We start from the raw sequence: 21,722 nt of genomic DNA on the forward strand, positions 1-21,722 counted from the left end.
TGTTTGAACATCATGTTCAACTTTTCTGTTATTTTAGTAGTCTGTGTTTCTACTCTCTACTCTATATCCCTTTCAGCCCCTCCTCACCTATATTCATTTCAAGGTGTTAAAAAGTGCTCCTATATATTGTAAATAGCATAAATTAATAGTTTATTTAATTGATCAAAGAAGAAAAGACAGTTAATCGAGGGTAAAAAGGGGGTTGATTCACCTAGTGACATTGGGGAATATTACAAGATGCTAGTTGGAGGTCTACAGACCACAAAAAGAAATTAAGTTATTCCATTGTCATAGTGAATAACTTTTTCGAGTGTCAAATAATAGGTATGACCTGCAGACACAAATAAGATTATGCAGGCTGAGGCCACTGATAATTGTCTATCAGAACATTAATAAAAACAAAAAATCACTTTGCTACCACCATGGGAGAATCTTCGGAGGTTTTGCATCAGTTCTTGCAGCCACCTGTCCTGAGAGAAGAAGACAGAATCAGTGGACTATGCAAGTAACAGTGGTGGGGCTGCATGGGGGGGATTTCAGGGGACGTCACAGAGGGAAAATTAATTATTCATTTAATTTTCCCTCTGCATCATCCCTCTCAATGCCCCCCTATGCGGCTCCACCGGATATAGATACATATAAATATATATATATATATATATATATATATATATATATATATATATATATACTTCATTCAGCAAAGTTGATGGTGAGTCTGCTAATATATATATATATATTACCTACTGGCGGTCGCCAGTAGGTAGTTATAGTTAGGACCCTGTTTCCATAGGAAATCCGCAACATTCTATTTTGAATAACTTTGGCGCCGGTCGACGAATCCTCGCGAATTTCTCAAAATAGGTGGGGCGCTACGCTACGCTCCTACCCTGAAAGTCTCGGGGGGATTCGTCAAGCGGGGGCTGAGATAAAAGGGGGGTCCCAAAACGCGTTTTTCCCATGCATTTTTCCATAGGACCTTTAGACAGGGCTACAGCCCGAACGGCTGAACAGAATTACTAGAAATTTGGCAGAGAGGTAGTCCTCAGGTCAAGGAAGTGCCTTTTGTAGGTTTGGTGTAAATCTGTTCAGTAGATTCTGAGAAAATAGCCTTTAAATCAATATATATATCTGAGCCAGCTTACGGTACGCTTACCGTAAGCTTACCGTACGCGTACGGTGGCGTGAGCGAGCGCGATTCTGATTGGCTGTTACATCTAAGTAAACATTCGAATCGGTCGAAACCAGGAAGCGGCGGCCGCCATTTTCTCTCTCGCACTCTGAGGGGGGGGCTGTAAACAAAGGCAAAAAACATATAAAGGGGCTGTTTAGACAGCGCCCATGCACATAGCCATGTTAGTTGAGTCCTCAAAGATCCCCCAAGGCCAAAAACGGTAAATTACGCTAAAAATTTTAATTAAAAAAAAAAACACTCTCTGTGCATGGCATATTATTGTCATCACTTACAAATTAAATTTAACAGATTACCTATCACAAGGAAGCGCATAATATGTCCTCCATGTGCGCACGGTGCGTAACGTGGGCACGCGGTGCGCGTAGCGCACTGCGTGCCCACCTTGCGTGTACGGCACTAACTGCGTAAAGTGGGCGCGCGGTCGCGTGCTCACTGTGCGCGCACGGTGCGCGAAGCGCACCGTGCGCGCACGGAACGAACTGCGTTAAGTGGGCATGCACGCCACGAATGGCGTAAAGTAACTTAGCATTTAAAAAACCGTACAAATTCACTGAAAAAACCATAGGTTTCACACACGTTATAGTTAGGAATTAGCATTTAAAAAACCTTGCAAATTCACTGAAAAAACCATAGGTTTCAGACATGTTATAGTTAGCGGAAATTTTACTGATAAAAAACCAATGAAATTCCCCCGTTATAGTTAGTGCAAGCAACTATAACTCACGCGACCGCAATCTTCTGCTGATGACATATGTGTCTTTATGAAAAAAAAATATTTGTAATATATGTATAGCTAAAAATTTATGGAAGAAGACATGGGCAAATAAGTGTCTAAATACAGTATTAGCATCAGCAGAGGATTGCGGTCGCGTGAGTTATAGTTGCCTGCACTAACTATAACGGGGGAATTTCATTGGTTTTTTATCAGTAAAATTTCCGCTAACTATAACATGTCTGAAACCTATGGTTTTTTCAGTGAATATGTATATGTATATATGTGTGTATATATATATATATATAATTATATTTGTCATGTGACATTTATAAGCAGGTTTTCAAATGATATAAAAGAACAAGAGGCAATTATTTGAACATGTTTAAAGTTGCTGTCTCATCACGGTCTGTGTTTTAGGAAGATGATCATCTACTAGATGTAATCACCTTAAATGTGTTTATTTTCTGATCTATCGGCCTTAGGGTGCTCTTCCCCCACATTTTTTGCCTTCTCCCTTCCTGTTTTGATGAATTTGGTTTTGTTGCTGTTAGGTCTCTGTGTACTTTACCATGGATGAGCAGTGCACAAAGTACTTGTGATCACACCCTAGAGCATGGTAAAAGTGACTTACACCTCATTGGCATAGTTAATTTACTTACAAATCCCTAGTAAACAGTAACATATATAGCCAGGGTGGTTAAGTTAAGTGCTACTAGTAGTCCTGAAGCAGTTATTGTGCCACCCACTTAAGTAACCCTTTAAAACATGTCTCAGGCCTGCCATTGCAGCCCATGTTTAGTTTTAAACTGCCAATTCGAACTGGTAAAATAAACCTTTTGCCGAGCGTAAAACTCACTTTCAGTACATATTTGTCACCACACCACAAAGATAGGCCTTAAACAGCCAATATGACTGGGCACATTGTATTTAAAAGGCTGGGCAGGTCATTTTACATTTTGCATGTCCTGGATGTGAAATACTCAAAATGTGTTTATTAGTACTATGAGGCTTACCTCTCTCATAGCATAACATTGAGTTATCTTATTACTTTTAATAAGTGATAACTTTGGTTTAGGAACAGATTGAATAATCATGTTTGGTGTCTAAAGAATTGTAATTTAAAATCGGTTTTTATAAGGTCAAATTTTAAGTCAAAATTCAGAAAATGCTACTTTAAGAAAGTTACAATTTTCTTGTCCTAACCATTCGGTGCCTGCAACCTGCATCCAGGGTCACATGGCTAGTTGTAGTTAGATTTGGCCTTTGTGTATTCCTCCCAGACAGTGATGCAAAAGAGGATTGGTGTTGGCAGGATGGGCCGTCCTGACAGAATGGGAGGGATAAAGCTGTGCACAACATCACTTACATTTCAAAGATCTGCCTCAGCACACACACAAAGATCTTCACACTAGTCTTTCGTCACCCCAGACATCCTGGGACCAGAGCAGGGATGGAGAAAATTCCAGAACCATCTGTGTGAGCTGGAACTCCAGAGGTTTCTTCCACTGGTACAATGTATAAATATTAGATCCTCAGACTCACGCTTCTGTTCATGTCTGCACCTGTGGAGGACTCTGATAGGACTGGTCTGCTGTCAGGGGCCTGCTGTGTACTTTAGATTACTGACCAGCTGCTCCAAGAGAACTGCACTGCTGCCTGAAGTCTACTCTGTACCCTCCGAGGAATGCTCTGCTGCTTGACACCTGCTTTTCATTGCTGAAGCCGGGACTACCAGATTGGCTCCAATGGCCAGTTTACTGGCTTCCGTTCATAGCTACATGGACACAAAATAATCTAACAACTTTCAAATTGCACATTAATCCATCTTAACGTGAGCCCTGATCCTTTAAGTTGTACCTCTGAACCCTGGACCCTTGAAAGTGGTACTGAAGGTGCCCACCCAACCAAAATCCAAAATTTAGGACTTAAAAGATTTTCTCCCAAAAAGTGCTCTGAGAACCGAGAGAAGAATAAGACCAACCTTCTCACTGATCCACCCATGGTGCATCGCTGGCCAAACTGACTTCACTGTTGCTCCAGCTATGGTCTTCTCCACAGCAGTAAATGCTTTTAAGCTGCTTCTCTCTGGAGGGAATCTCTCCTTCTGGAGCCCTCGTCAGATACAGCCTGCAGCTTTGTCCTGCTGGAGAGCTACAACTTCCAAAAAAGAGACTAAATCTAAACAAAGAAATCCTCACTGCTACTTCATCCAGTGAGTCTCCTACAATGATGCCTCCTCCTCGCACACAGCTGTCTTCCTTACCCCGCTGAACTTTACCTTCTCAGACATTTTTCTTCAAAATGTCTTCTAAGTCCGAAGGAAAGCAAAGACCGGGCCCAATCCATTTCTTGTATACAAACATGCAACATTACAGTCTTTATTTTATTTATTTATTCATTTGGTGTTCTATATAGCGTGAACAAGGCCCGTTTGGGTGTCATATCGATTTGCAGAAGTATACAAAATATGAGATATAACAGGAAGACATGTAGATACAATACATAAGATTAGAAATTAAAAATAAATCATATATAAATAATAGAATGATATTAACAGAAACATTAGCAGAATAATCATTGATGTGCTTGCACATAAGGTAAACAGAGAGTATGTAGACTATTTTCAAAGGAGTATATGGTCTAGCGTGAGTCCAGGTCCAAACATGTACCAGCGTGATATGAGGCAACAAACAGATTTCAGGGGGAGATGGAGGAAAGTTCCCAATGTGAGAGGAATTTGTTTGAAAGTATTATTTTTACTTCCTTCCTAAAGATGGATGTGGATGGGTTGCATCTGATCTCAGTAGGGAGAGAGGAGCATATTAGCAAGACCGGCGATAAAATTATCGCCGTTTTAGCGGCAAGAAACTGCCACTAAAACGGCGATAATGGGCTTGCTAATATGCGTTATAGAATTCCAGTAGAAGCCCAGGTTAGATGTCCTGCACATGTAACCTGGGCTTCTATTGGAATTCTATAACGCATATTAGCAAGTCCATTATCGCCGTTTTAGCGTCGGTTTCCTGCCGCTAAAACGGCGATAATTTTATCGCCGGTCTTGCTAATATGCCCCAGAGTTCCATATTTTTGGTGCAATTATGGAGAAGGATCTGTTTATGTTTTATCTTACTTTCATTTTTGTGGCTTAAGAAGTAAGTACCTAGTGGTTTTAGAAGATCTGTTACCACCTGATATGGTCAGTTTTTGGGTCAGGTAGGAGGGGTTATTGTAATGCAGTGCTTTGTGGGTCATAAAAGCAATTTTGAAATGAATTTGAGCCTCGATGGGGAGCCAAACCAGTAATTGAAGGTCTCAGTGATGTGATCCCTTCTTTTAGATCCAGTGATGAGCTTAGCTGCATTCAGTGTAGCCTTTAATGGTGTAAGTGAGAATTGTGGAGGCCCACAAGGGTAGTACTGCTGTAGTGTAATTTCAATAGCTTAAGGGCTTGAACTGCTTGAACTGCTGTCGTGAGGTCTGTCGAAGGGAAAAAATATTTTAGCGTCCTAAGAATGTGCAACTGATGGTAAGTTATCCCCTCTAGTGATGGCACTGATTTTGTTTTGCATGGAGAGGTATTTGTCCAAGGTAGTACCTAGGGATTTGGCAGAGTAAATGATGTGTGGGGTACAATTCAGGGCAGTGAGAAAGGGGAGCCAGTCTTTGATGTTGGGGATGGTGGTGGTGGATGATGTGATCAGTAGGAATTCAGTTGTAAGGGCATTGAGTTTGAGGTGGTTATGGGTCAGTCAGTGTTGTGCTTTAGTCAGGGTAATGTTGAGGATATCGTTGTCATTGGGGGAGGTGATTTTCATTTTGATTTGGGTATCATCCGCATACATGTGGTATGAGATGTGGGAGAGTTTGAGGATTTAATAGAAGGGCTTCATATTTGAATTAAACAATGTCGGGGAGAGAATAGACCCTTCAGTACGCCTAGTGACTGTGGAGACAGTTCAGAAAGAGTGTGATCGATTAGGATGCGTTGAGACCTCTTACATAGAAAAGAGGAGAACCATTTTAGCACAGAGGAAGAGAGGGCCATCCCCTGTGTTCAAGAAGGTTTAGAAGGGTGTCTCGGTTGATAGTGTCAAAAGCTGCGAATTAGGAAGCATGCTTAATTCTGTTCAAGAGAGCGTATGGCGTCGTCGACGATGTGTACCATGGCAGTTTCAGTGCTATCAGCCAATCGGAAATCAGGATGGCAGTGGTCAAGGTGCTGGAATGGCTCACTGGGATTGTGAAGCTGTATGTGTACACATTTTTCTAGAAGTTTGGCCATCGTAGGAAGGTTTGAGATAGGGCGGTAATTGTTGGGGTCAGATTGCTTGAAGTTGGGCTATTTTAATAGAGGGGTAATCCGTCCACTTTTGAGACAGTCAGGTAAGGAGCCTTGGGAGAGTGAACCATTGATTATCATAGTCCATAGTGGGAGTAGGAGGTGATTGGACTAATTTAAGAGCTTGGAAGGGACGGGGTCGCTGAAGTGGTTGGAGAATTTCAGTGAGGACAGAAGATTTGAAGTGCCATTTTCATCGAGGGCTTTGAAGCTGGACCCGAAGGTGTTATTTTTGGGTGAGATGGGGGATATTTTGGGCATGTATCATGATCAGAAGGGGAAGGGTTGGGGGTTTGTCAGGAAGTAGTTTAATAGCGCTCTTGATATCATGAGAGATTTGCAAGGTTTTCTCTGCAAAATATGAGGCAAAGGTTTCACTGTTGGGTAATGTTTTTTTATTTGCGGTAGTGGGATTGATTTTGCGGGTAAATTGGTTTTTGATCATTTTAAAGAGTTTTTTTGGTTGATTGGTTGCAGAGTCTAGTTGATTTTGGAAGAAAGCCACTTTGGAGTACTTAATGTGTCTATTGTAAGCACTATATTTTTGGCGTTGGAGTTTGATGTTTGCCGTGGAGGGAGAACGTCTCTATGCTCTTTCTGCAAGTCTGGGGTGTCAGCATTCTTCGGTTAGGTTAGAGTGGAACCAGGGGTTAGATCTTTACATCAGGATTCTTTTAAGTTGTTTGGGGGCCAGGGTATTCATGATTTTGGCCATGAAGCTGAAGTAATGATCGTTGTGGTCATGGATGCTATTCATAAGGGAGGGTGAGAGCAGGATGTTGTGGGTGAGAGTCGATATAGTGTATGAGTTAATGTTGTGGGTGTCTCGGACCAAATATCTGGCTTTTGTTGGTAGGCCCTTTGCAGTAATAGCCTTTTTTGAAGAAGAAGAAGGTAATGAAGTGGTGGTCAGTCCAATCTTGTGGGGGAGTGGATTCAATTTGTATGGTGTTATCTTTAGCAATGAATAGGTGTAGGGTGGCTCCTTTGTTATGGGTTGGGCTGCTGCAGGCTTAGATAGTGTGGTTGCGGTGCTCTTCTTTGATAATCTCTATGATCGTTCAATAAATGTTTGGTTTCCTCCTGGCAGGTGATAAAATGTGTGGAGGGAGCACCTTGAATTTTTGAAGGTGGTGATGTCTATCCTGAGGTATTCACAAGAGGACAGCGATAGAGTGTGTGATTGTTTCATAGAGAGAGAGGATCTCTATATACAGGCTAGGCCACTTCCAGAGCATAGATAATGATCTAGTCTACTGATGTCATGACTGGAGAGGGGCAAGGGCTTCTAGGATATGAGTAGAGGATTAGTTTAACCAGGTTTCAGTGAGCATGAGGATTTCTAGGTCCGAATTGAGTATAAGCTCAGCTATGTCAGCTGCATGTTTCACAGCTGAGCGGCAGTTTAACAGTGTGCATTCCCGAGTTGTTTTGGAGGTGATCAAGGACATATGTGAGATGGGAACTTATGTGAGGTTGGTTTTGGTAATAAACCTGATGCTGGGGTATAATGTCTTGATATGGTGCATGATATTAATTTTGATTTGTGCGGCATGAGCAAGGTTATAAGAGTCAAGGAGGGAAAGTATATCATTGAGTAAAATCTGTCTGATTAGTCTATTAGGTCAGCAGGAGTGGTTAAGAATAGGTATGGATCTCCAGCAAGGGAGTCGGATTTCTGTATAGGCATCAATAGTGTCAGGTTGGTAGTTTGAGATTTGGGAATTGTTGGTCTGGAAGTGCACTAGGTGTGAGGACCGTTTGTGCTCAAGTTTGGAGATGATATGAACTAGTGAGAGAATGTCAGCTCAAAGCAATTGTAGCTCAGACTGTATAGTGTCCAACTTAGAGTCAGTGAGGAGTTTTTTAGGAAGATCTTGGTTGGGGGAGGCATTGGAGTGAGGAAGAAAAGCAGATCAGTTGGCGAGCTAGCATTAGTGAGGGTTGCTGTCGGAGGCTTGATAGTGATTGGTAGAGGAGGGTTGGAGGATGAGTTGGTCCTGTTGATGGGGGTGTGGGAGTGGTAGTGGATAATTCAAAGGGGGTGGGTAGTGTCAGAGGATATGTGGATGACAACCAGGGGGTAGTGGAGAGAAAGGGGAGAGAGGTGAGTGGGGGAAAGGAGGCTATCAGAAGGGCTGGAATCAAGGGGTAGTAGTAAGGTGTTGGGTGGGAAAGTGGTTGTGCCAAGTGTGTTATTGATGTAGTAGAAGAGATCACTGAAAAGGAGGTTGTCAGAAGGGGAGTAATCAGAGGGGAGTAGCAAGGTGGAGGGTAGGGGAGTGGTTGTGTCAAGTGTCTTCTTGAGGTAGGAGAGGAGATCATTGAAAAGTTCCAGATAATAATCAGATGATTGAATGAGTAAAGTGACTTTGTTATAGATGGAAATGGTGGCAATACCATTGAATATCGTGGAGGGTGCTATATTAAGTTTATGGCCATGTGGGATTTTCATGGTGATAGTGGTACTGAGAGAGGAAGAGAGGGCTTTCCTTCATTTGCCATGTCGATTGGTTGAGATGATGAGGTCTTTCAGTAGGGAACCCTTGATGTGGCAAAAGTAGGGGTCGATAATAAGAGTTTCTTTCTTAAGGTTGAGGATTTTATGTTTGAGATGTATTAAGGCGTTTTTTGAAAGGTTGGGAGGGTAGTTAATTAAAAACAAATAATTTGTCATAAGGAATAGTAGGGAGTTCAGCTTTCCGGCCTTAGAATGATCCATGTTGAATGGAGGGTTGCCGGCAAAATATAGGGAGAGTAGGTAAGGGCTGATAAAGTGGTTATGTCCTTGCATCCAAAAGTGGTGGGGGTACGCATACAGAGGTTTGAGTATGTGGGACATGTGACAGCTTACCGTGTAGTCAAGAATGGGGCATAACAGCATGCAATCATTTCCAACATATTATCAATTCCAAAAGCATGTCAGAGATTTGCATTCAGTAATTCAATAGAATATATTCTAAAGCGTCTATTACAGCTGATTAGTCACTATGAACATGGATTAGGTAGTGTTCCCGACTCGTGCGGTGAGAGCGACACCGGTAAACCCTGAACCCAACCTAAAAACAACACAACATGCATAATAACAAAGAAACAGATACAAACCAGATATTGTATAGAGAGCTGGGACATTGGTTTGGGGAAAAAACTGACAGATTAAGTGCAAGAGGGGCAACCATTGTAGCAAGAGCCCAATATGGCAGAACTGTTATTTAGTGAGACTGAAGAAGCAATGAGTAAGGGTCAGTTAGGCGACGGATAGCGAGATGGATTATGTTTCATGTAAATGGTAACAAACCAGAGACCCATTCTAAGATGGTCACCCTCTTAGCAGTTTCTAGATAAAGGTTATTATTGGCAGAGGGTGTTCTCTTTCAGTTTCTGGTTTTGGGAAGGACTGAGTCCTATATCACTTATTAGTTTAGTGGGGGTCATCATGAGGGGTGGAAAAAAGGTGGTCCTTTTTCCAGTGTAGGTAGGCAGTAGATAAGTGTCCTTTTTCACTTTTTGCAGTCAATAAATCAACCAAAAAGAAAGCCTAGACAAGATACCCTCTATTTTGCAATGGAGGGGGGATATGTGCAGAGGCAGGACCGACGACATTAAACCCATCCCACAAAAGACATCAAAGTCCAAAGATATAATGACAAATCTGGCTTCCATGTGGTAGGTAGCATTAAAAAACTCAAGTGAATGGGTGTATTAGTCATGTATGTCCAGTCGGCCATAACGTTCGATTTTTCCCTGGTATTATGCAACTAGATGTCCATGGTTGATGATTTGCTCTTTTAGGTGCTAGGTTGCACTACAAACATTAAAAAAATCCTAACTCTAGTTCTACAGATTTGAATTTTTGGTGTAAAATTATGTATTAACTTCTATTCAATTTTTCTATTTTGGTGTGGCATTTGTTGTGTTTTGTTTTCACTTTAGGACTGTTTGTGTGCTGCATAAATGCTTTACACATTGCCTCGAAATTCAGCCTAATGCTTTTGTGCAAGATACTAGAGGGTTAAGCACAGGTTAATGTAGTGACTTTTCTGGTTACCCTGACAAGCATGGTGGTGTTGCTTGAAAAGGGCTCACACCTCATCTCAACCAACAACCCAATTATCCACATTTTTTTTTCAACTCTTGAGCACAGTCTATTGCTTTGCTTTTCTCCATAGTTCAGTCCAGTGTTTAGTAACAGCATTGATGCAATCATTTATAGTTTAAGCTGACTAGAGTCCAGGGAAATGATTCCATTTACATGCAAAATTTGTGCCACATTAAAAACAAACCCAAGAATGTCTAGCACTGTCAATAATTTTAGGAAACTTTTTAATTGTAGATTTTAAGGATCATATATCAAAGCGTACTGATTAAATCCAAGATGTAACCAAGAAAGACCAGATGATGTTTTTTGTGCTAATATTCTATGTGAAAACAATCAGAAAGCAATATTACAGTTGCAAAGGGTCTATGATTTCTAATGTTTCCCAAAATGCCCTTTTTGCCTTCTATGTACCATTTATGATGGGGGAGGACTCTAGAATATCTGCCTCCTTGCCTCTTTTCCTGCATGCCTTACAGGGCCAGCTTTAGCTTTGGTGGCGCACAGTGTTGTAATTTATTTTGGCACCCACCTGATGAGCCCCTTCTAAACTGATTCCTGCACACTCACCCTCCAACAGTGTCCCTCATCTTTCCGTAGCCCCTCTATCAAAAACATTTAACTTGTGTTAGAGCGCTACTCATACCAGTGAAGGGTGTCAGAGCAAAGCAAATGCAAACAAAAGCAAGTTTACTGCTTCAGCCAAACAAGCCATAACAATTGCAATTCAATATACAAGTCAATTTATCATCAACAATTCATCCGATAAAATACTACAGCACAATCAATAATCCATTAAAAACTATGCAGTTCATTTAAGATCATCTTAGTTCATAAACTAAAAATGTAGCTCCTAGTTCTCCCACATATAAGAATATCTACCACTCTTTCCTCTGATACAAGATAAAATGAGTTTAAAAGAAAAGCAACCTATATTTGCTGTTGATTGTTGACAGTGCGATACTGGAGTATCGGACCCGTTCTGCAAGGACTCAGCGTCATTTTTGTATAGGGTTTAAGAGCACTTTAAATCACGCACACATCAGACAAATGAATCATACATCCATAAATCAGCTCATAGGAAAGGTTACATAAAACAATGACGATTATAAGGTGTAGGATTCGCTTCATCCATACTGATAGGTGCAGTGTCTTGTGAGTTAGAGATGACGGGATCTTTTTGTTTCCTGACGGATTCCGTAGAACAGTGACGTAGGTGCGTGGGTGTGGGTGATAGAATTCATGATGGATAATGTTCAGTTAATGGTTACACATTGAGGAATAAATATGTGTAATACCAAGCTCCATGTGTGGCATGATCATTTGCATGTACCGGACTGGGAAGGATTCTATAGTAGGCGGGATATTTTAACGTGTTTTGGCCTGGCGCAGCACAAGCTCAGGAGTAAAAATGTACCACAAGGGTTGGCTTTACCAATAAGAATGTATTTCAAACCAAACAAACACTTATTACCAACATTAGGATAATGAAAGACTGGAAGAAAATGCAGATAGCTCTAGCCTACATCATGAGGGTGCATGCAGCTCTTTGATGGCAGTTTATTGATCATTGTACTATATTAGGATTGTAACTTATGAACTGCAAGTAGCAGAGAGATATCTGTGACAAAAGCAGTAACCCTCTCAGTTAGCCACAGTTCTATGATCTGCATCGTACACATTCTTTATAGCAGGCAGATTTATCCTCTGTGCTACTTTATGAAGAGCCAAAACTGCCACAACACATAACTCTGATCTCTTTCCAGCATGAACATTTATCCTGACATTTGTTTGGCCACAGAAAATGTTGGAAACACAAGGAACTTTGCTTCAGGTGCTTCTAAACCCATAAGTTTTTTCTACAAACAGTGCCCCGCCGGCTCAGTGGCAGATGACCCTGATTCCTTGTCACCCGCCACTAAAGCTATGTGCCCTTTAACTGCTCACCCACTGCTTACATTCTCTAGGTCCGAATTTGCACTCTTCCCACTAGTACATCCTCCTCTTTTACCCCAAAGAGCCTATGTAAGTATAAACACTAAATGCTTACTTTTAACAGTGGTTAAATACTTACCACTGACATCTTCTGTGACCTGAGGCCACATAATAAATTCCTTTAGGGCCAACACATATTTCCATTCTTCAAGTGCAAGTAAGTTGAGGGAAATTAAATTGTCCCAAAGTCACAGTTACTATTTATAGCGGGTAGAGACTCTGAGACGCAGGGCTTTTAAATGCAATGGATTATTCTGATCAATGTTTGCTAGTGAAACACATGCTATTATTCATTATGTTGTATAGGGATAACGTTGCACCAAAACATTTCCATATCAACTAAATTTCACACAACAAAGCACATTGTTTTAATGCATCCATGACCAAGGAAGCTACCATTTAACTGTCACTAGTACTTAATGGGTTAGGTGTTTATTTAATTATGTGAATAAAAAAAGTTGATTTCTCATTGTTGTTGCCCAACAACAAAAAGGAAGTCCCCAAAAGAGCTTCAAACCTTTTGTTTCATGAACACAAAGATTATCAAAAAAATAAGATATAGATGAGAAAAATTACTCCAAAAAGTAAATGGATTTCAGTAATGTAAAATGATTAAAAGTTACATGGGTGTGATAGGACGTCGAAAATAAAACCATTTGTAGATGTTTATAGATGTCTTTCTGAGCGGGGAAACTAGGCTTGATTATATTTTCATGTTTTGTTTATCTACTAATAAATATATCTTCACTCTGCTTCCACTTCCCAGTGGTAGAACTTTTTAGTAAGTTTCAAGAAAGTCAGAAATATTCTGCAAATATACATTTAACTTTGTGGGAGTAAATGTCCTACTTTGTTGTTCCAACATTTGGATTATTGTCCATAGTAAAGTACATCCAAAAATCCTGGAAACTGTTGGCTACTAAATCCAAAATTTTCAAGTAACTTATTCTGGATCCAATTGTGACGCATCTGGGTGTCCTTCAGTTAATTAGCATGAGCAAGAATGGTTTTGTCTACATTACTTGTACTGCTTTCTGGAGATGTTAAGTGAGCATGTTGGTGGATGTTGCATCATCTTAACTTAGAACAGCAGTTTTATACTGTGGCACTGTGTTACATTTTATTGAAGGTTAAACATCCTGGATTTTTCTTGTCTACTATGTGCCATAACATCTTTGATTTAGTAGTTGTGTTTAAGTATTATGTCTCATGGTATTTACTATTTGTTTTGCCCAGTATGTTATTGCTTCAAAACATTGACATTCAGTTGCACTACCTTGCACCATAAAAATATTTGCACTTATAATTGCAATATCTGTACATTCATGCTCTAATAAATGAAATGTTTAACCTTTAGATTTAACATTTCAGAGCAGGTTTTAAACTGTAAATATCAACTATACCTTGATTGTATAGTTACTCACATTTATTAGCAACATCCTCTGTGCAATATGGATCTAGTTAACAAAGATGTTTGCACACCTATGTTAAACTTAGGTAAGGAACTTCAAGGACCAAGTGAACATAAATTTCCATTCCAGAATTACAAATTTAGGATAGGTAGGATCGCATGTTCCAATGGTGTACTAAAGAGTGCAAAAATGATGCTACAATGACATATTCCTCATACTTACGCATTTAAGTTAAGCAGTGCATTTATGGGTGTTTTGTGTAATCTCCTCTAAAAAAGTAGGAAGACTCCCACAAACATATATGGTTGCTGGTTTTCACTAATCCCCCCACACAAAATAAATTGCCTGTCAGATGAAGCAATATGTATGTTTCGTAGGTGATAGGTGGTTTTCTTTCAGAGTGTAAATATTTTGCTTTTGGGAGAAAAACATGTTCAGCTGTAGAAAGCTATAGGAAACGTATGACTGTCATAGATTTACTGAAGCTCTCATGAAATCCTTTGGGAATAATTGAAACATTGGACATTTATTCCAAATGTAGCAGTCATTCTACAGTGGTAAATTTCCACTTATTCAAATAGGGCTGCATGAATATATATTTTGATACTGCAGCAGATATGAATATACTATGTCTTTCACATTCAATGATCCACATATGTCTTTAGAACACATTTATTGAGGATATAGTCTGCATAGTAGTCTGTGAGTCATTCACTTACATTGAAAAAATATTACATAAATCAGGATTTGTATGGTAATTCGTTTTAGTGTGATATGACATGTGATTCGTGCCAAAATTAAACTACTACATATAAACTATCAATCTCCTTTAGAAAAAAAATGTTTAAGAGGCAAAAGTCTCGACAATGCCCTTACCTTATGGGATTATCCATCCTTGAGACTGTTAGAAATGCAGCAAGATTTGCAGTGTAGGATGAGCACACTATAAGAGTGAAGAGCCACCAGCTTCCCATCACAATGCGCATTGCCACAGAATTTGCTGTTGATTCTCCACCTAATGATACAATTGGACATATTAACAGCAGTAGTTCTAAGTCTTTATTTTCACTTTGGTTTCATAGTGAAGAAAAATGCTTATCTGAGTTACCATTGTGTGACGGTCTCGGTAATATTACCTCCTAGGTATGTACAAAACAAAACACATGAATATAGTGCCAAACCCAGAAACAATTACTTTGAAAAAAGAAGAGAACTGGCAGACAACATTTTGCTGCACGGTTTAGGATGAATGTATGGGTGAAAGGTTGATTTTTGATTACATAGTTAATGTATGTGTTTGACAAATGGTCTAATATAACCTTATTTCATTTTAACAGAATAGGAGCATAAAATAATCCTAGTCGTCATTTAGCCCAGGACCACTCATACATTCTAGCCTCCCATTTATCTCCCCCCTAGTGGCGATATAAGATGATCAAGCAAGGAACGTGCCCCCCTTCACTGTAACAACCGCACTGTTGGATAGCCCAGACTGTTGGATAGCTGGGTCATGCAGATGTGGCAAGCACAGGTAAACGTGGAAACGAGAGGACCAATCTGGCACCTGCTTTGTATATTTCTTTACTCTTGTTATATATCACTGGAGCAAACTTTAATTTTTGGTCTGGTGGCCTGAAAACTTGTGACTAGTCGCTTATAATTGATTATGTGCATACTTTACCAAATCAATTTTAGGAAAGAGAGATTATTGGGCATTTAACCAATAGTGTATGGCAATTTCTTTTTAACCTTCCTTCATGTAAAATATGACATTTTATATCAAGTGCTGAGGCCCCTATTATGCTTTAGTTCTTGCTTTCTATTAAACTGCTGCCAGAAAGAAGTAAATGATAAAAAGCACAATCAATGAAAAAGATTAAAAAAGCCAGTAACCTCTTGGCTAAGAATTACAGAGCATCAAGTACAGAGTCCTAATCAGTGGGTGAAATATAATTTTATTGTGTATGATTAATAAAAAAGTATTACAATATATAGCAACCATTTTAATGAAATTTAAACTGAAAGAGAAAAACATAAAAGAGCAGGTATTTAAAATGTGGTATTTCAAAATGAATAAAAGAGGCTTGATATTCAAATGGCGCCTTATTACAAATTGACTAATAAGGTGTTATATGTTTTAGGTGACAGCATATTATGGGTTTAGTTAATTTGTCTTGGAACTTGTTCATATATGTATACAAATATTTCTTGTTCTGGTAGCAGCATAATAAGGATTGTCCAAAAAATAAGTCGTATTTGTTAATCGTGGTTACTTTCATGTTTGATTGATTTCCCCAGCATTGAAAAAATGAAAGAATAGATGTAGACTTGTTATTGTTAAGGACCAGGTAATTGAAATCACGTTACATTAAGAAGTGATTGCTGGCATAGCAGTCTTTGATTAGAAAAATTCATGACAGCTACATTTCAGGAGATCTTTCAAGCGAGAAAGAAAGAAAATGTGTTTCTTCATAACGGACTAAAATGATGATTTGGAATTTGCCCTGGCCCATAGGCGTTCCATGTTCAAGTCAGTTAAAACTTTAGTAAGTTATGTTTGTCATGGGGTATTTGCTTCCAAACTTGGGCTGTCAAACTTCTCTCATAGGATGCCTCTGGGAGTGTTGGCCTTAGCTTTCTTTATATCAAATGAAGATCTTGGTCGAAAAGTCCAAATTTCAGAAGGTTTTGCGCTGAACTTGAAGATTGTGGGAGGTTACAAATTGCTCTAAATATTTTGTTCTACTCTGTGTTTAACCAGGCTTTGGACTTGTTGGAATAGGCTTCCATCCCATAAGTTAATTATAGAATGATTTTAGTCTTGATTTGGTTGAAAAGAGGAATGGTTTAAGGCACATCTATATTTTTAGAAAGTGTTATGAAATCTAATCTTGAATTTGCTTTTCTTTTTTAGTCCTTCCAAATGTGCTCTATAGTCACCTTTTGTGTGGAGTGTGACACACACTGTTAGAAATTGGGTTTCTAGCTGTCAGAGATTTGCACCCTGTCAAAGCAGGAACCACAATCCTAGTCAAGGTAGGTTCTATTCTATTCTATTCTGTAGGATGTATATATAAAGTGCATGGCTACCCAGAGACTTCCCAGTGCTAGAACCAACACTGCACTAGTGAATGTGCAATGAAAGGGGAGGGGGCTAACTCATGGATGACCAGGTTTCAGGGCCTTTGTAAAAGAAAGTTCTCTGTCAAGTTGACGCAATCCAAACGGTAAAGATTTAGAAAGTTTGAGGGCCAGGTAGGCAACCAAGCGGCCTCCCGATCTTGATCTATGGATCTTCGAAACTGTCAGACGGTGAGCCGAGGACGATCTCAGTAGCCTACCAGGGGTGTAGGGTGAGGCAAAATGTTGTAACGGTCCTAGTCCTTTGTTGTAGAGTGCTCTGTGCAAAAGTCATGGTGCCTTGAACTGGACCCGCAGTTCCATTGGAAGCCAGTGGATTTCAACCAGTGCCTTTTTGGCAGACTGATGTCTCGGGATGTTCAGCAGGAGACTGGCAGCGACATTTTGAACAACCTGCAGCCATTTTAGCACATATCGGGGCGAGCCAAAATACAAAGAGTTGCCATAGTCAAAGTGTGAGATTATCAGGTCCTGAATAATCAGCCTTCTGGACAGGAAGAGGAGAAGGTACTGGGCTTTTTGGGCTCGGAAGGCTTCCAAGACATTAGGCCAGAGTTTCAGTGCCTGGTTTCTGATATTTTTGTCCAGCAGCATGACCTCTGTCTTGTCTTCACTGAGCTTCAAGTAACAATCTGCTATCCAACTGGCCACTTCCTGGAGGCAGGAAGCCTGTTGAAGATGATTCAAACTGGGTTCTGGTAAGATTCACATAACTGATTGGGTGTTATCAGCATAGGAGACTAATGACAACCCAAACGATGGTAAAATGTCTGCCATGGGGTGCATATATAAGTTGTAAAGGGTAGGGCTTAAGGTGGAGCCCTGCTGCACCCCACAGCTCACCGGAAAACTGTCTGAGTAACAGGACTGGTCTAACACTTGGAAGGGTGTATCCTCAAGAAAAGACGAAAGGCATTTCAGTGCCCTACATTCAATGCATGCATCTGAGATTCTCTAAGTCAGTATAGCATGATCAACAGTGTCAAAAGCTGCACTGAGATCTAAGAGAATAATGGCTACGGAATCTCCTTGGTCCAGGAGCCATCACAGTTCCTCCACCACAGCTAATAATGCTGTTTCAGTGCTGTGTTGGGGTTTGAATCCCATGTGAATGGAGTGGAGGACTTTGTTTGATTTGAGATAGATGGACAGATGCTCTTTTACATGTTTCTCCAGGAGTATGGACACTCCTGGCAGCAGAGAAATCGGGCTGTAGTTGCCCAGACATAGAGGGTGGGCTTTTTTAATAATGGTTTACCACCGCAGGTTTCCATTGAGAGGCGACTAGCCCACTGGTTAAAGACGTGTTCAGCATTTCTTGAAGGACGGGGAAGATGCTTTCTAACCCTTGTCCGAGAATGTGGAGGGGGGCCGGATCGAAAGGAGAACCTGACTTCACCTCACTGAATAGGTCTGTAAGGAGACTGAGTGTGAGGTGAGGGAAGGCCAGAAGCCATCTTCAGGGCACGCTAGGCAGCTCCTCCTGCACAGAAGGTCATCCAGGTTACGCATATCAGGAAAGGATGAGTAAATAGCCATTATCTTCTTTTGAAAGAAATATGCCAGGCTGCTACTGTGTTCCAGTGAGACTTCTGGTAAACAGCTGACTAATTTAGGCTCAGTAATAGTTTTTAGAATCAGACAGATTTCTTTAGGTGAGTTAGAGGTGTTTTCAACCCTAGCAGCACAGTAAGAGGTTTGGGAAGTTCTAATTTCAGAGTGGTAATTTCTGATGGCTTTCCTATATTTTGATTTGCTTGCTTCATCATAGGATGTTCTCCAAATCCTCTCTAGGTGCTTACATTACTTCTTTAATGACATTAAGTGCGAGCTGAACTAAGTAAGAAGATTTATTGCCTTGCCGTACACCCTTGTGCCATCCCTCCGGTATAATCTGGTCCAAGATGTTATTAATCTACTCCTTGAATGTGCTGGAGGACACAGTAATGTGGTCGGATGGTTTGGGTTTTGTTTCAATCAGGGCAGCTGACCACTTCTTAAGATTTAACTCAGGTCAGCGCGTTCCATCCACCTGGTTGATGGAGAAGGGGTGGGGGGGGGAAAGGCAGGGTTATGGGTACGAAAAAATGATCAGACCAAGTTAATGGCAGAGTACCTTGCAGTTGTAGGTTTGCCGTATTATTAAATACTAGATCAATAGAGTGACCCTTCTCATAAGTAGAGTCCTCAACCAATTGAGTGAACTGTCGGGAGTACCTTAAAGCACCATTGTTGGTGTCATCAATATGTATAATTAAAGTCACCCAGCAGGGTGTAATTGGCCTTGTTCATGGCCAGGCTGGCGCCCAGTTTGGCAATGCATGTCGGAAGTGGGCCTAGGGACTGGGGTGTCCTTAAAAGTAGGATTCCTGAGAGGGCGGAGAACGAAATGGAAAAAAGAAGGTTCTCACGGTATAGGAAGCTAAGAGCTGTAAAAGAACTCCTAAATGAGTATTGGTAAATGATGTCTACCCCACCTCATCCCTTGCCAATCTGATCTACCCTACTGATAAGTTAGCTGGGTGGTAAGGCATGAACGACATCGGGTGAGGAACCCTCATGGGTCCAGGTTTCAGTTAAGAAAAACACATCCTGTGCCATGTTATGAATGAAACAGAATATGTCCAATTTATGAGCTGTCAATAAATGACAGTTAGCCAAGGACATATGCCATTCTGCCTGTTTGGAGTCTGGACCAGTCTGACTCGGCCAGAGCTGGGGACGTATCACCCAAGTATTGCAGGACTATGCCGATCGATTGGGTCTTTGGGTGTAACCCAAAGCTTTTGCAGTTGGCTGGAGGTATAGATTGCCTTGGTTAGGTTGCAAAGGGCATAATGCCAGGCCCCTGGTCCCGGATGGGCATGGACGGGAGCAGAAGCGCTTGCCTTTGGCACACCAGCAGCAACCTACTGTGCGCATCCACTGCACACATCTTCTGCGAGTTCATGCTGTGGCCTTCATTTATTAAAACTGTCCTAGACCAACTAGAGTGCCTCCCAAGTTGGCACCTCAAAATGTGCAAAATAGGCAGAAAAGTGCAATATGCTTTGCCGATTCCAATGCAAGTAAAACAGCTTTTCACAGTTCCCCTCTTCTCATTAACAAACTTAAATTCTTTAAAAATTGTCAGAACAGTAAAACAATAAAAAATGGCTCACAGTAGGAGCGTTAATGATGCAGAATCAGTACAGGGTAATTTAGGTCACAACATAACCTAAATTATCTTGTGCTCACCCTCTGGTAGCTTGGCACAGAGTAGTCAGACTTAACTTAAGAGGCAATGTATAAAATGTGTGCAACACTTCATACAATAACGCAGTGAAAACACCACAAAAAGACTCCACACCAGGTTTCAAAAATAGAATATGATTTTTATAAATAAAACAAGACCAAAATGACAAAAATCAAATGTGAAGAAGTCGAGATATGAAGTAAATTACTGCTTAGAAGCAATAAGCGCTTAAATGGGTTATCTGGTTGTGCTAGACCGGGGCAAAGTCAAAATTTCAGGCCAAGCACGATGGAACACAGGCCGGATACTGGGACCCACTAGGGCCAGCTGAACCAAAGTACCTTGATCCTGGATGTGTTGTCATCAACAAGGATGTGCGGTGCAGTTAAGGCGATGCGTTGGTGTCAAGCCACGCAGTGTACAAGATGCATGGATTTTCTCCACGCAACTGCACTGATGCATCGGTTCTAAGTGAGAGGTGCTGGGTCAGGATACATTGCGTGGATGCTGATCCTGCAGTAGGCGTTGTGTTGATTCCGAAGACAATGCGCTGGTTCCGAGGACGATGTGCCGGGTCCACTCCACTCAACTATGAGGACGCGCTGGTTCCAAGGGTGGTGAGCTGGGTCCGCTCCACATGACGAGGATGCGCTGGTTCCAACTCATGCAAAGGCAAAAATGCACCTATTCCAATTAGGATGTGTGGCTTGTGGATGAAGAAGCACCTTATGTCTCACCTCCAAGGTTCCAGGACTGGAGTGGCACCACTTGGCTGGTGCAGACTCACAGCTTGCAGAGTCCAGGTGCCGATGCAGGTGGTTCAAGTTATTCCTGAGACTTCGGAAAAGGAGGCAAGCCAGCGTGCCCTTGGAGACACTCTGGGTTCAAGTGATGTAGGTCCAATCCATCTCACCCACACATGAGAACAGCAGGCAGTAGGGCAGCTCAGCCAGGCAACAGCACAGCAGGCAGAGTTGAGCAAAGCAGCAGACCAGCAGAGTAGCAGCCCTCAGCAGGACAGCAGCTCTTCTTCCTGGCAGAGCAGTCACATGTCCAGAAGTGTACTAATTTGGCAGTGCCAGAGTTCCAGTACTTGTATCCAGTGGTGCCTTTGAAGTGGGGGATACTTCAAAGAAAGAGGTTCTTTCTTCCTGTCCTGGCTCTCGACACACTATGGTGGGGGTAATCCATCCTTTATGTGGAGGCAAGACACAGCCCTTTCAGGTATAAGTGTCAGCTCCTTCATCCCATCCTGCTCAGGATGGCCCATCTGCATGCAGATACCACTCAGGCACACCTACCCTTCCTTTGTATGTGACTGTCCAGAGGGAATGCAGGAAGCCAGCTGACACCCACCCCAGATGTGTTTTCCAGAAACAGGCTGAAGGCAGCAAATGGCTACTTTAAGTAAATACCAACTTTCTAAAAGTGCCATTTGCTAAACTGGAATTTAAAATCTAACTTCGTCATAAGCAGTGATTTAAAATTATGAGTTCAATGACTGTAAACTTGTAAACGTCTATCTCTTCACAATTGGAAATTACAATTAAAAGTTGTTACAAGGTAATCCCAATGTTATCCTATGAGAGAGATA

The 21,722-nt window shown here is 41.1% G+C and overlaps 1 protein-coding gene across 3 annotated transcripts in view; it reads right to left on the bottom strand.

The window, feature by feature from the left end:
• Positions 1-21,722, bottom strand: part of GRID1 (glutamate ionotropic receptor delta type subunit 1) — a 2,258,979-nt gene that overhangs the window by 270,008 nt on the left and 1,967,249 nt on the right. For all 3 annotated transcript variants that reach the window (XM_085615050.1, XM_085615049.1, XM_085615053.1), the window contains exon 12: positions 14,629-14,767. In XM_085615050.1, coding sequence (XP_085471176.1) covers positions 14,629-14,767 — 139 coding nt within the window. The remainder of the gene's footprint in view (positions 1-14,628; positions 14,768-21,722) is intronic.

This window comes from Triturus cristatus, chromosome 1_2 (assembly GCF_964204655.1).
Source record: "Triturus cristatus chromosome 1_2, aTriCri1.1, whole genome shotgun sequence".
Lineage (NCBI taxonomy): Eukaryota > Metazoa > Chordata > Amphibia > Caudata > Salamandridae > Triturus > Triturus cristatus.